The sequence below is a fragment of the Callithrix jacchus genome, chromosome 1 (genome assembly GCF_049354715.1).
Source record: "Callithrix jacchus isolate 240 chromosome 1, calJac240_pri, whole genome shotgun sequence".
Lineage (NCBI taxonomy): Eukaryota > Metazoa > Chordata > Mammalia > Primates > Cebidae > Callithrix > Callithrix jacchus.
In genome coordinates this window covers 193,816,131-193,832,048 of record NC_133502.1, presented here as the reverse complement: position 1 = coordinate 193,832,048, position 15,918 = coordinate 193,816,131, and the positions used below count along the sequence as shown (strand labels likewise).

The 15,918-nt window shown below is 42.4% G+C and overlaps 1 protein-coding gene across 1 annotated transcript in view; it reads left to right on the top strand.

Annotated features, from left to right (window-relative positions):
- The window catches only part of MAPK1 (mitogen-activated protein kinase 1), a 104,533-nt gene continuing 88,615 nt past the window's right edge, over positions 1–15,918 (top strand). The window contains exon 1 of the mRNA XM_002743577.7: positions 1–331. Coding sequence (XP_002743623.5) covers positions 213–331 — 119 coding nt within the window. The 5' untranslated portion in view covers positions 1–212. The remainder of the gene's footprint in view (positions 332–15,918) is intronic.

Genomic DNA, 15,918 nt, shown 5'->3' with positions numbered 1-15,918 from the left:
GTCTGTCTGGCAGGCAGGCAGGCAGGCAGTCGGCTCGAGCGGCTGTGGGCTCTTCAGGTCTCCCCCCCGGCGTCTTCCTTCCTCCTCCCGGTCAGCGGCGGCGGCTGCTCCGGCGGCGGCGCGGTCCCTTCGGGAGGGGCGACAGGAGCCGAGCGGCGGCCGCGGAGCGTCGAGTCCAGTGCGGCGGAGGCGGCGGCGGCCCGGCAACCAACATGGCGGCGGCGGCGGCGGCGGGCGCGGGCCCGGAGATGGTCCGCGGGCAGGTGTTCGACGTGGGGCCGCGCTACACCAACCTCTCGTACATCGGCGAGGGCGCCTACGGCATGGTGTGGTGAGTGTCCGTGCCTGGCCACGCCCGACCTCCCCACCACCGGGGGCCGCGGCGGACGCAGCCTCGGCCTCGCCCGTGCCTCGGCCTCGGCAGCCGCGGCGACCTCGAACCCGGACTTCACCGCGGTCCGCGCGCCGGGACTCGGGCGGTGCCCCGGGCCGATTGAGACCCGGGCCCGCGGTCGCTCGGGAAGGGGCGCAGGGAGTGGCGTGGGGGGCGGAGGCCGGAGGCCGGAGGCTGGGTCTCGGGCCCAGGGCGCAACGCGGCCTTTAAAGTCTGGACCCTCGGGAAGGCAACGGAAGCGCCCCCACTCCTCAATTTGCTAACATCATGGCTTGCTTGATTGTAAACTGGGAATTCCATCAGATGCTTGTCGGTGTTGGCGGCGGCTGCTGAGGTCCTGAAAGCGATTTGTCTCCGCGTGTGTGCAGAACACCAAAATAGTCATTTTTTTTCTACTCGCCTTTGCAGCCAACGGCTTTGATTAAATATCCTCAGCGGTGCTAATGGTGGTCTGCGCGCAGGCTTTATAAAATGCATTGCTGACAGCAGTGTTATTTCCGTCTTGAAGTTTTTACTTTAAAGTGGATTTTAATATCACACTATTGGCGTTTCAGGAAGGTTAACTCAGCCTCAGTTTCTTGATTTATTAAAGATCCGTTTAGAGTTGGGCCTAATTTGACTTTTTTTTTTTTTTTAGTCCCCTAGTGAGCTCTTTTACCAGCATAAATGCTCCCAGATGTTTTAGCCCAATTGCTGTGGACTTTAGTGGTCAATAAGTATGCAGCCTTTCTGGAGTTTTTGCAAAATCACATGTAGGCTCCCTCATCTTGATTTAGGTCCCTTAGAAAAGTGAAGTGATGGTGACTGTATTGTTTTTATTAGAGCAAACTAGCTGTAACATTTTGTGCTGGTGAAGACTTGTGGAAGTAGATTCCCTTAAATCACAGTGTCTTTTGTGTTGACCGAAGGAATTAAACCGATATTTTATTGAGCACTTCATGGTAGGTACTGTGCAACATACATGATTTCATTTTATTTGAACAGCCACATTGAAGGAGGAAAAGATGGTGTTATTCCTTTTTTCAGGTGAGAAGGTATTTCAGGTGATAAAGTATTTTGAGGTGAAGTTCAGGATGAGGTAATAGAACTAAAGAGTTATTCTTAAGATTGTAGAGTGAGATTCTACTTCACACACCACACCTCTTTTCAGCTGTTTTTAGGAAAACACCCTGCTTTCCTTAGGGTAATTAATAATTGCAGAATTTTGTGTATTTCACTGTTATAAAGTAAATGTAAGTCTATTTCAGAAGTGTATTCAGATTTCAATCGTCATAATTTTAGAAATGCAATAGAAGGCATGTTTTGCCAAGTATTGCAGCTAGATAGAAAGATTACTTAAAATTTTTTTAAAGAGACTTTAATTGAATCTTTCATATTTTCACTTTTTTTTTTTTGAGATGGAGTCTCGCTCTGTTGCCCAGGCTGGAGTGCAGTGTCAAGATCTCTGCTTACTGCAACCTCTGCCTCCCAGGTTCAAGTGATTCTTCTGCCTCAGCCTCCTGAGTAGCTGGGATTACAGTATTTTCACTTTATTTAGGCGCAAAATGCTGAATACAATTGTAAAAATTAACATGAACTCACAGGTTTAGGAGCCAAGAGAGAATTTAAATTAGGTCGAGCCTAAAAGAAATAAGGCCCTAAAGCCAGGCGGGGTGGCTCAAGCCTGTAATCCCAGCACTTTGGGAGGCTGAGGGGGGTGGATCACAAGGTCAAGAGATCGAGACCATCCTGGTCAACATGGTGAAATCCCGTCTCTACTAAAAATACAAAAAAATTAGCTGGGCATGGTGGCGCGTGCCTGTAATCCCAGCTACTCAGGAGGCTGAGGCAGGAGAATTGCCTGAACCCAGGAGGCGGAGGTTGCAGTGAGCCGAGATCGTGCCATTGTACTCCAGCCTGGGTAACAAGAGCGAAACTCCGTCTCACACACACAAAAAAGAAATAAGGCCCTAAAAAGTAATGGAGAGGAAGTATTGCCAATAACATCATTTCTGTACCATACATCTCACTGTTGTTGCACTCACTGGGAAGTGTGCCCGTGAACGTGTCTCATTATGAGAGGCTCAGAATTTCCCATCATGTCCTTTGGCCCTTTTAACAAAATTAACTTATCTAAAATGTGGACTGAAAAAAGTCTTTTAAGTTTAGGACACATCACTTGAAAAGATACCCCCATCTGATAAGGTTTCCCCTATCTGATAAGGTTTTTACTAGTCTGAAGTTTAGATCTGGGAACTAATTCTGTCAACTGCTGTAGGCTCGTTTGACCTTCTGACTCTCCGTTTGAATGCTAGGTCCTCTTATTATGATTTTCCTTTCTAACTAAAACACAAATGCAAATATAATTGGGTATTTGAATCCTAGATTCAAATTATAGCCTTTTATCAGGTTGATGACATACCCTATTAACCTTCTCCATTGCACATTATTAGCATTTAATATATATTGGCTAACAGTGCTGGGTTTAAGGAGGGCTTGTTGAAATATTCACTAATATTTCAATAGTGATCTTTTAAAAAATGCTTCCAGATGGATTTATGGATTTCAAGCCATTTTTTTTTTTTTAGCTTCCCCCACCCGCATTCCTTATCAGTTCATTAGGAATTTGACTATTTTATTTAGAGCCCTTTCCTAATCATTTTGTGGAATGTAACGATGAAGAGTGGGGTTTGAGTTGGGCCTTTAAGAGTGGGTGTGATTTTGATATGCAGATAATTGGAGCAAGTGACAGCTTGAGCTGTGAAATCTAATCCTGGAAATATACTTAGGTGGCAAACTGTAGAGGACTCCAAAGGCAAAACTAAGTTTGACTGTGTATTTATGCAGTGGAGGAAGCATCTATTTATTTATTTATATATATTTTTGAGATGGAGTCTCACTCAGTCTCCCAGGCTGGAGTGCAGTGGCACGATCTCGGTTCACTGCCACCTCTGCCTCCTTGGTTCACGCAATTCTCCTGCTTCAGCTTCCTGAGTAGCTGGGACTGCAGGTGTGTGCAACCATGCCTGGCTAATTTTTTTTGTATTTTTGTAGAGATGGGGTTTTGCCATGTTGGCCAAGCTGATCTCAAACTCCTGATCTCAGGTGATCGGCCCACCGCTGACTCCCAAAGTGCTGGGATTACAGGTGTGAGCCACTGTACCTGGACTTTTTTTTTTTGAAAAGGCAGTCGTACATGGTCAATTTTGAAATATTTGGGGAAGACAGATAAACACTAGTGGGAATGAAGGAAGATGAATCGGAGGGAGAATAAATTAGGAAAGCATAACCACCTAGACGTGCAGTAATAAAGTGGCAGTGGAAAGCGGCAGGTGGAGGTAAGGAGCTTCGTACAGACAGAAATAGTAATGGACCCTTGTGGGAAAAGTGTGGAAAGACTTTTAATCATGGCAATTATGAGTAGAAGCAAAGGATGATGAGACTTTAAAGGGTAAGAGCCCGAGAGGTGGGATTTGGATTTGGAGGGATTTCTGAGATAGAATAAGGATTGCTGGTTGATTGGCTATGGGCATAGCTGTTCATTCTGAGGCTTGTAGATTGGGAGCCTGGGAAGATGGTGGTGCCATTATTGAAGTAAAGGAATACCGTCAGGCAGAGCAGATTTGTCTGGGAGAAATAGTCTGGTTTGGGTTTGTTACATTTGTAATGCCTGTAGGCCATTCAGGTTATATCTAGAAGCCATCTTAAAAGTTGTAAGAGGGGAGCAGGAACTGGAGATGAAAATTTGTGTAAATGGTAGTTAAAATCTTGAGTGGATGAGCACAGATTCTTATTTGGGTCATTGGTTAGGTGAAATTGCCATCATATGTTTTATATATTTATCTTTTTAGTAAAAAAAAATACATAGCATTTGATAGATTTTCAAAGGAGTCTATTATCCCAGAAACATTAAGAACCACTGAGGTAGAACAGAAGGACCAACCAGGTAACTCTGACAAAGGAAGAGGAAGTTATGACTGGTGAGATACATAAGAGAACAGTGTTGACCGGGAGAAATGAGAGAAAGATTGAAACACTCTTGGTATGATTGGTCATCTTCAACTAAGATACCAAGTGTCTATTTCAGATAAGTTTGAAATATTGTTTCTGAATGCAACAAGAGAGCTCATGGGATCATCTCCATAGAGATACTAATTGATGCCTTGAGATTGGATAAGATAAGGTATCTGAGAACTAAGCCAAAGGATTGCCTGCCTTTACTGTGTCAATAAAGGGCAACTTATGGAAGAGGACAGAGGAAATGTGGTCAGAGAGGCCAGAGAACTGGGAGTGCACATTATCAAAGGTGGCAAGGGAGATGGTACTCATTAGGGATCAGCACTGAATACTGTAGAAGGGAAACAATGCAGCTGACAAGCTATTATATTTATTGACTTTCCGATTTTTTTTTTTTTTTGAGACAGTCTCCTTCTATTGCCCAGGCTGGAACAATCTCAGCTCACTGCAACCTCTGCCTCCTGGGTTCAAGTTATTCTCTTGCCTGAGCCTCCGGAGTAGTAGGGATTACAGGTGTGTGCCACCATACCCAGCTAATTTTTGTATTTTTAACAGAGACCGTGTTTTACCACGTTGGCCAGGCCGGTCTCAAACTCCTGACCTCAGGTGATCTGCCTGCCTCAGCCTCCCAAAGTGCTGGCATTACAGGCATGAGCCGCCTCGCTTGGCCTTTTTACCCCAGTTTTCTATTGTCACTTCCCCATGTACTCAGCAGAAAAGAGCTGACCCTAGTTTCCTGATGGTATGTGTCTTCAGGTTTTTTGATGACCTGGGGCTGAGAACACTCTCAATCTAATTCCAAGTGGGACAGGATCTGTCAGAACGCTCTTAGGAGATCATTCTTTACAGAGCAGCTAACTTTACCTGGGATTTCCAGCCTGGGAGAGTGTTTGCCTCTGGTTTAGTCAGCTGAGGCCCAAGGTGGGGTCATTTTTAAATAAAGCCAAATATCTCCTAAGGTCTGAGGGGCAAGGGTGGGAGTGGTCAAAAGAGGTCTCTCATTGATTTCTGACTTGTCAGGTTAAAGTTCTTGGTGCTGTTTTCCCTGCCCTTCTCCAGGGAGTATGTATCACTCTGTTTTTTTTCTTTTCTTTTTTTTTTTTTTGAGACAGAGTCTCACACTCTGTCGCCCAGGCTAGAGTGCAATGGCACACTCTTGGCTCATCGCAGCCTCAGCCTCCCGAAGTGCTGGGATTACAGGTGTGAGCCACTGGGCCCGGCTAGTCCCCCTGTTGTTACAGGTGAGGAAAGTGAAACTCAAATTGAGTAATTTGCCAGTCACCAAGTAAGGGGTCAGATGATTGTGTCATGAAGATTATAAAGGCAATATAGGTTAGGTGCTGAGCACATGGTACCTAGTTAATGCTCTGTCGTTACTCCTTTGAGGCAAACAGTATTGGCAAGATGTGAATCCTGCTTTTCCTCAGTCTCTATGTAAAGCAGAATGTGCAGAAGTACAAATATTTGGCTTAGTGGTCAGATGACTTTACAGTGGTATGGAAGTGATACACATTCAGCAGAAACCTTACTTCAAGTACCCACGGAAACATTCTGTTTTTTATTTTCGGTATAGTATTTAATACATCACAATGGGCTTTGCGTTAGATGATTTTGCCCAACTGTAGGCTAATGTAAGTGTTCTGAACATGTTTAAGGTAGGCTGAGCTAAGCTGTGATGTTTGGTAGGTTAGGTATATTAAATGCATTTTCAGCTACGCTGGGCGCAGAACTCATGCTTATCTATATAATCCCAGCACTTTGGGAGGCCAAGGCGTGAGAAGTCCTTGAGTTTAGGAGTTTGAGACCTATCGAGGCAACATAGTGAGACCTTGGCTGTACTAAAGGTAATTTTAAAAAAATTAGTTAGGTGTGGTAGTACATGCCTATACTCCCAGCTACTTGGGAGCCTGGAGGCTGAGAATCACTTGAACCTGGGTGGTTAAGGCTACAGTGAGCTGTTGTTGTGCCACTGCCTTCCAGCCTGGCAACAGGGCCAGAACCTGTTTCCAAAACAACACATTTCATCTTAAGAGGTTTCTAATGTATGATGGGTTTATCAGGATGTAACCCCATGGTAAGTCAAGGAACATCTATATATAGTTAGAATAGGGACAGTCGAGTGTTTCATGCATAATCCATATCTTCATGAGGCAACATCACGGAAACCTGAGTTTAGGGATATTCTACAAAATAACTGGCCTGTAAACCTCAAAAAAGTCAAGACCATGGAACCAAGAAAACACTGAGTAAATGTTCCACACTAAAGAAGTATAAAGAGGCATGGCAACTCCATGTGGTTCATTATTCTGAATCGGCATGATTGGCAAAACTAGTAGAATGAGGTCTGAAGATAATATTGTAGCTGTATATCTGTGTTAATGACTTTATTTTATTTTACTCTATTTTGTTTTATTTATTTTTTTTTTTGAGATAGAGTCTTGCTCTGTTGCCCAGGGTGGAGTGCAGTGGTGTGATCTCAGCTCATTGCAACCTTCATTTCCCAGGTTCAAGCAACTCTCCTGCCCCAGCCTCCCAAGTAGCCGGGATGACAGGCACCCGCCACCACGCCTGGCTAATTTTTGTATTTTTAGTAGAGATGAGATTTCACCATATTGGCCAGGCTGGTCTCGAACTCTTGACCTTGTGATCTGCCCACCTCGGCTTCCCAAAGTGCTGGGATTACAGGCGGGAGCCACTGCATCCAGCCTAATGATTTTAATTTTTAATTTTTTTTTTTTCTAACTCTTCTTGTTTTTTGGATTTTCTTTTTTTCTTTTTCTTTTTTGTTACAAACCCTTGTGTCGATGGCTGACTGCTCTACTGTGTACAAAACCCTGACCCAGAAACAGGTTGTCTACGAATGGTTTAGCACCAGGTCCCCCATGAATGTGTGTTGTATGGTGGGCAAAAGGGTGACCGCCTTTCTACTGCGCCAAGATTTCCAGCATGAGGGACTTTCCATATCTGGTCCTGGTGTGCTGTGGTATGAATGGAAGGGGACCAGCTATCCGAGGCCAACCGAGGCGCCACAGGTGACTGCTCTGTTGTTTCGCCTGGGTGGGTTTCTGACTTAGAGGCCTTTGGTCATAATATCACAGATGAGTGCTGATGATTTTGATGGTTGCATTTTGATTGTGTGGAAGAATGGTCTTGTTTTGTTTGTAGAAAATAGTCACTAAAGTATTGGGGGATAATGAGAAATATTGGCAAACTTGCTCTTACATGCTTCAGAGACTAAAAGTTTGATAAGCTAGACTTAGAACTTTTTTATGGGTTGAGATATAGTGCCTTTTCTCTAAAGAGTTGTTGGTGAGTCTCTTTCAGAACGATACTTGAGTGAGGATGTGTTGAAATTTGTGGGAAGCTGTGAAAGGCAGCTTTTAGCCTACCGAAAGAAGACTGGCCTGGAAGGCAAGAGACTGGGTCTTGGTCCCTGCTTCCGATGACATGTCGCATGGGCTTGTGCTGGTCACTCTGCTTCTGCAGATTTTTGTTTTTCTTATCCTTAGAGTTAAGGGATTGGGGTGGTCTCTAGGGTCCCTTCCAGCTCTGATATTGTCACCGCCCTCAGGAACATTACATGAAATTAGTATGTATATATGAAGAAGGTTTTTGTGTGACTTATTTGTTTCCCAGTTACTAGAGCTGTCTTTAGTGTAATTTACCTCAGAAATCTCTGGATAATAATTTTGAGATATAATAAAATGGAAAAAACTTGAGGTTAAAAACTAGAAAACTAGTAAGTTGATTAACTTCAACATTAAAACCCCATAATTAAACCCTTGAGGAAAATGACTTTCTTTCTTTTTTTTTTTTGCTCTGTAAGTTGGAACTTTGTAATACTGACAGTAGTCATTTACTTCATTAATTAGATTATCCACATGTGTTTGACTGAAGATAATTTTTACCTAGTGACTGGAATTAATGTTAATGCTGCTATTTTTGCATTGGAAAAAAAGGTGTGATGAAGAATTTCGAGTTTGAGAGAGAAATACTGACGTAGAACTGATTTAAAAGCAATTCTGAAAAAGAAATAACTTGGTACAATCTTTATATGAAAGAAAAGATTACTGCACAGCTAAAGAAAATAAAGCAAAAACAATACATTGCCCCAATTAATATTTGAATTCACTGAACACAAGGCAGGCTAGCAGAGTAGAAAGTAATAGCTTTGCTTCACCTTGGCCACAGGGATTTATCTTGTTATATACCAAGTTCAGTGTACTGTTATTTAGCTTTTTTTTTTTTTTTTTTTTTGAGATGGAGTTTCACTCTTGTTGCCCAGGCTGGAGTGCAGTGGCACAATCTTGGCTCACTGCAACCTCTGTCTCCTGGGTTTCAGCAATTCTCCTGCCTCAGCCTCCCAAGTAGCTGGGATTCCAGGCTTGTGCCATCACACCCAGCTATTTTTTGTATTTTTAGTAGAGATGGGGTTTTACTATACTGGCCAGGCTGCTCTTGAACTCCTGACCTCAGGCAATCCACTCACCTTGGCTTCCCAAAGTGCTGGGATTACAGGTGTGAGCCACCTCGCCCAGCCTATTTAGCTTTTTCAGTAAAGATGTGAAAATATTTCTTTTTGGGGTTTGTTTGAAAATTTTATTTACCTTTTCAATTTAGCAATGCTGAACCTATCCTCAAATAAATTTACGTTTTCTTCACTAAATCAACTTTGTTTCTGTTCGATGGTTGAAGCAAATACTTTATAAAGAAAAAAAAAATCAGTGTCAACTTTTCCACAAGTTAATTATTACTGCAGGGTATATAGGCATATAAAAAATATGAGATGTTATGTTTCAGACCAGTGAAAAAACAGTTGGTAGTAATGCTAGATTAAGACTTGCCAGAATGTTCATCCCCTTTAGTGAACCATTCTGCCAATGATAACATTTTGTAATGTTTTCAGGCATCCTTTCAGGACAGCCTTGATCACTTATCATTCAAAGGGATGATAAAAGTGACAATCTTTTGGTGTGTTGTAAATTCTTCCTTTAGTCCAAATAAGCCAGAAAGAAAAGATATTTGGGATTCATTTTCCACTTGGACACAAGTGCTAGAAAGAGCTATCACTGCCACCAAGGCAGTTTAAGAGTTGATAGTAACATTAGTTACTGTTTCCGGTTATCCCAGCAGGGCAGAATTCAGCATTCAAAAACTAGTAAATGTTTGTCTGGCATAATAGAATTTAATGCTTACCTGTAAAAATGTAAATTGGAAAATATTTTAGCCTTATGTGGTATGTGACGTTAGCAGGGAAGTCTCTAATGTTTTCACATGAAGTCAGATTCTGGCTTTAGACTGAGGTATATTTTGTTTACTTAAGGCAATATCCATCACTTCGTTTTTTTTTTTTTTTTGAGACAGTTTTGCTCTTGTTGCCCAGACTGGAGTGCAGTGGCGTCATCTTGGCTCACCACAACCTCTGCCTCCTGGGTTCAAGCGATTCTCCTGCCTTGGCTTCCCAAGTAGCTGGGACTATGGGCGTACGCCACCACGCCCAGCTAATTTTTGTATGTTTTGGAGAGACAGGGTTTTACCATTTTGGTCAGGCTGGTCTCGAACTCCTGACCTCAGATGATCCACCCGCCTTGGCCTCCCAAAGTGGTGGGATTACAGATGTGAACCACCGTTCCTGGTTCTATTTTTGGTTATTTTTAACATAAATGGATGAACTTTGTCAAATATCTTTTCTGCGTCCATGAAGATTATATGATTTTGTCACATTAACATTGTTAATATGAGGATCATGTCAGTAGATTTCCTTGTATGGAATCTCCTTCATACTTGGAATAAACTGTGTTTGTTTATTTGTATTCTTTTTTGTAATGTGCTGTTGGATTCTGTTTGCCTAATACTCAGAGATTTTGGGTTGATGTTCATAGGTAATATTCATCTGTAGTATCTTTTGTGCAGGCTTTGTCAGGTTTGGGATTACCATTACATTTGCTTCATAAAATCAATGTGGACTTTTTTTTTTCCTTTACTGTGTTCTGAAATAGCATTAGGACCACCTTATCTTTTTTTTTTTTTTTTTTAAAGACAGTCTCACTCTGTTGCCCAGGCAGGAGTGCAGTGACACTATCTCGGCTCACTGCAACCTCTGCCTTCCAGGTTCAGGTGATTTTCCTGCCTCAGCCTCCCAAGTAGCTGGAACTACAGGCGAGTGCCACCACACCTAGCTAATTTTTATGTTTTTAGTAGAGATGGGGTTTTGCCATGTTGGCCAGGCTGTTCTGGAACTCCTGACCTCAGGTGATCTACCCACCTTGACCTCCCAAAGTGCTAGGATTGTAGGTATGAGCCATTTTTACAGTCAAAGATAAGGACTACCTTATCTTTAAATGGTAGAATTTTCCTATGAAACTATTTGTCTGGTATTTTTGTTTTTTGTTTTCCTTAGACTGGTTTCTGCCACCACTCTTGTCCCCTTCCAGGTTGTTCTCTGTCACTACCGCCATGACTACTATTTCCTTAAGTACTTATTATCCATTAAGCACCTCTACACGTGGTAATTAATGACTGTTATGTGTTTTGTTGTTTTGGTACAAAGTCTCACTGTTGTCCAGGCTGGAGTGCAATGGTGCCATCTATGCTCACTTGAAGCCAACCTCCGCCTCCTGGGTTCAAGCAATTCTCCAGCTTCAGCCTCCCGAGTAGCTGGGATTATAGGTGCCCACCACCACATTTGGTTAATTTTTGTGTTGTTTTTTTTTTTTTTTTTGAGACGGAGTTTCTTGTTACACAGGCTGGAGTGCAATGGCGCGATCTCTGCTCACCGCAACCTCTGCCTCCTGGGTTCAGGCAATTCTCCTGCCTCAGCCTCCTGAGTAGCTGGGATCACAGGCACGCACCACCATGCCCAGCTAATTTTTTGTATTTTTAGTAGAGACGGGGTTTCACCATGTTGACCAGGATGGTCTCGATCTCTTGACCTCGTGATCCACCCGCTTCGGCCTCCCAAAGTGCTGGGATTACAGGTGTGAGCCACCATGCCCGGCCAATTTTTGTGTTTTTAGTAGAGGTGGGGTTTCACCATGTTGGCCATGCTGGTCTCTAACTCCTGACCTCAAGTGATCTGCCCACCTCCACCTCCCAAAGTGCTGTTTTTTTTTTGTTTGTTTTTTTGAGGCGAAGTTTCGCTCTTTTTACCCAGGCTGGAGTGCAATGGCGCGATCTCGGCTCACCGCAACCTTCGCCTCCTGGATTTAGGCAATTCTCCTCCCTTAGCCTCCTGAGTAGCTGGGACTACAGGCACGTGCCACCATGCCCAGCTAATCTTTTTGTATTTTTAGTAGAGACGGGGTTTCACCATGTTGACCAGGATGGCCTAGATCTCTTGACCTCGTGATCCACCCACCTCAGCCTCCCAAAGTGCTGGGATTACAGGCGTGAGCCACCGCGCCCGGCCCTCCAAAGTGCAGTTTTTATCTCTCCTTTTTTTTTTCTTTGAGACAGGGTCTCACCTGTCATGCAGGCTTGAGTGCAGTGATGCAATCACGGTTACATGTGTTTATTCTTAAACAATATAGTACTTAATATTTCCTTGTTTTGAATTTCATATAAGTGAAATCATACTGTATGTATTCTTCAACTAGCTTTTTTTCATTTATCATGTTTTTGAGTGTAGTAATTTGCTTTTACTGCTTTATATATTATTGTATAAATACATGACAATTTATCCATTCTAGTATTAATGAACATTTGGGTTGTTTGTTGTTATTACAGTGTTCCTGCAAGTATTCTTGTACATTTCTTCTGATACACAAGAGTGTCACAGGTCTTTAGACAGATCCCCAGTAGTAGAATTGCTGGATGGTGGGGGCATATGCACATTCTCTGGGTAATACCATGTTGTTTTTTTAAGTCGTGTCATTTCCCAGTAAAGTTTTTGGTATTATTCTTGCACATCACGCATTTAACTGATTCCTGGATACTTTATGTTTGTTGTTGCTATTCTAAGTGATATCCATAGATGGTTTATAGAAATGCATTTAACTGTTGTAAATTGGCTAATTGCTGGAATAAGAGATTGTCCAGCAACCTCTTTAAATTTTTTTTAGGACAAACATGTCATCTGAAAATCATGAGAATTTTTTTTTTTAATGACTTATGTATATTTTATCTTGCTCTCTTCGCTGGAAACAGGGTATTGCTTTTACTGGTCTCAAATTCCTGGGCTCAAGTGATCATCCCACGTCAGCCTCCTGAATCGCTGGGATTACAGGCACGTGCCACAGCACCTGACTTCATAAAGTTTTCTTTGTCAAGTTTTTTGAACTTAAAAAAAAAAATCCTGAATGGTTGAATTTTCCCAGATACTTTTTAATTGCATCTATAGAAATTTTCTTATTTTTCTTCTTTAATCTAAGTTTCTTATTATCCTAATAGATTTTCTAATATTGAACCAATTGTGCATTCCTGGGATTAAACCCAACTTGGTCATGGTGGAGTATCATTATTATATATTGCTGGATTTTGTTTGCTAATAAATAATATGGTTTTTCTGGCTTGGTATGAAAATTAGACTAGCCTTACAAAGTGAATTAGGTGTTTCTTTTCCTATTCTGTTTTTATTTCTGTAAAATTAGAATGATTCCTTAAAAGTTGGTAGAACTTGCCTGTACAAGTCTGGACCCGGGTGGTTTTTGGTTTTCATATGTGTTTGGTTTTTTGTTGAGAACATGTGAAGCTGATTCAAAATTCTTTTTAAAATGGTTATATGACTATATATACCTTAGAAATGCCTTTTCGAATCTCCTTCAAGAATTGAATACGTGTCTTAATTTTGTGATAATTGTTCTTTTCAGACTCTTTTCCCTTCTTACTCTTTTATTGAAATATTATATACATACGAATGTTTCTTTTTTGAATTTCTTGTTGGTAATTATACTTTTCTTGGCATTTATTCATCTCACTTATTTCTACACTTACTGGAGTATTGTATTTTCTTCTCTCTTTTAATCTTATTTTGAAATATCCATTTACACCTATGTAAGATATAAGTACTGTTTATGGCCAGGCACGGTGGCTCATGCCTGTAATCCCAGCACTTCGAAAGGCCAAGGTGGGCACATCACTTGAGGTCAGGAGTTCAAGACCACCCTGGCCAACATGGTGAAATCCTGTCTCTACTAAAACTACTGCAGTTAGCTGGGCATGGTGGTGCACGCCTGTAATCCCAGCTACTCCAGAGGCTGAGGCATGAGAATCACTTGAACTCAGGAGGCGGAGGCTGCAGTGAGCTGAGATCATGCCACTGCACTCTAGAGTGAGACTGTGTCTCCAAAAAAAAAGTACTGTTTACAGAGTAAGTTAAATACATGTAATCACTGTGCAAATTGCAAAGTAGACCATTGCTAGTACCTTAGAAACGCCTTCTCAAATCTCCTTCGAGAGTTGAGTATGTGTCTTAATTTTGTGATAATTGTTTTCAGACTCTTCTCACTTCTTCTTTTATTGAAGTATAATATGCATAAAGAAAAGTGGCTAGGTATGGTGGCTCACAGCTGTAATTCCAACACTTTAGGAGACTGAGATGGGGGGATTACTTGAGTCTAGGAGTTGATTATAGACGTGAGCCACCTTGCCCTGCTGGGTATATATACTTAGTAGCAGAATGGCTGTGTCACGGCCTGTGCATAGGTTCCACTTTAGTGGATGTAGCCAAAGAGTTTTCCAAAGTGTAAAATATTTCTGTTAGCAGTATATTAAAGTTCAGACCAGTGTATATTCTCAGCGACAGTTGGTATCATTTTTAGCTTTTCTAGTGGGCATGAAGTGGGATGTATTGTCAATTTTGTTTGCATTTCTTTGATGATTTTAGCTCTTTTTAAGTGGTTAACTCCTTTTTGTATGTTTATGAGACATTTGGCTATCTTGTGAAGTATTTAAAAGTTATTTTGCAAATTTTTCTGTTAAGATTTTTGTCTCATTAAATTATAGGAGTTCTTTGTAGATTTTGACGAGTCTTTTTTGAGATTCATGTGCTGCAGAATTTTTTCCGAGAGTTAATTTTTCTCCCCAGTGCCCGCCCCGCACCTGATGGAGTCTTGCTCTGTTGTCCAGGCTGGAGTGTAGTGTCAGGATCTCAGCTCACTGCAACCTCTGCTTTCTGGGTTCAAGCAGTTTTCCTGCCTTAGCCTCCCGAGAAGCTGGGATTACAGGTGTGAGCCACCACATTTGGCTATTTGTGTGTGTGTGTGTGTGTGTGTGTGTGTATATTTTTAGTAGAGATGGGGTTTCACCATGTTGGCCAGGCTGGTCTCTCGAACTCCTGACGTTGTGATCCGCCGACATTGGCCTCCCAAAGTGCTGGGATTACAGGTGTGAGCCACTGCCCCCGGCCAAGTTACACACACACACACACACACACACACACACACACACACACACGTTTTGAGACCATCTCACTTTGTCATCCAAGCTTGAATGCAGTGGTATTATCTCAGCTCATTGCAGTCCCACCTCCCAGGTTCAAGTGATTCTCCTGCCTCAGCCTCCCAGGTAGCTGGGATTACAGGCATATACCACCAAGCCCTGCTAATGTTTTTCTTTTTTTTTTTTTTTTTTTTTTTTTTGGCAGAGCTGGGCGTGATTTTTTTCTTTCTTTTTTTTTTGCTAGTTTTTGTTTTTTTTAGTAGAGACAGGTTTCACCGTGTTGGCCAGGCTGGTCTTGAACTCCTGACCTCAGGTGATCTACCTGGCTTGGCCTCCCAAAGTGCTGGGATTACCGGCGTGAGCCACTGCCCCCAGCCCTTTTTCATAATCTTAATGGAATCTTTGATTATGTTTTATAGATGTCAGTTCCTTAGTGGAATTAATCATCTTGTCATCTAATCCCTGAGCATATTAATTATAGCTGTTATTTTATTTTTTTGGGATAGAGTCTCACTCTTTGGAACCTCCACCTCCCAGGTTCAAGCGATTGTCATATGCCTGAGCCACTTGAGTAGTTGGGATTACAGGCAGGCACCACCATGCCTGGCTAATTTTTCTATTTTTAGTAGAGATGGGGTTTTACCATGTTGACCAGGCTGGTCCCAAACTCCTGGCCTCAAGTGATCCGCCTACCTCAGCTGTCCGAAGTGCTGGGATTACAGATGTGAGCCATCACGCCTGACAATCACAACTATTTTATTTTATTTTATTTTTTTCTTAGACAGTCTCTCACTTTATTGCCAGGTGCCAGGCTGGAGTGCAGTGGCACAATCTCGGCTCACTGCAACCTCCACCTCCTGGGTTCAAGCAATTCTCCTGCCTCAGCCTCCCGAGTAGCTGGGACTACAGGTGTGCGCCACCACACCCAGCTAATTTTTGTATTTTTAGCATAGATGGGGTTTCACCATGTTGACCAGGATGGTCTCAATTTCTTGACCTCGTGATCCACCCGCCTCAGCCTCCCAAAGTGCTGGGATTACAGGCATGAGCCACCGTGCCTGGCCCACAATTATTTTATTTTAATTAATTAATTAATTTTTTTGAGAGGGTGTCTTGCTGTGTCTCCCAGGCTGGAGTGCAGTGGTGCAATC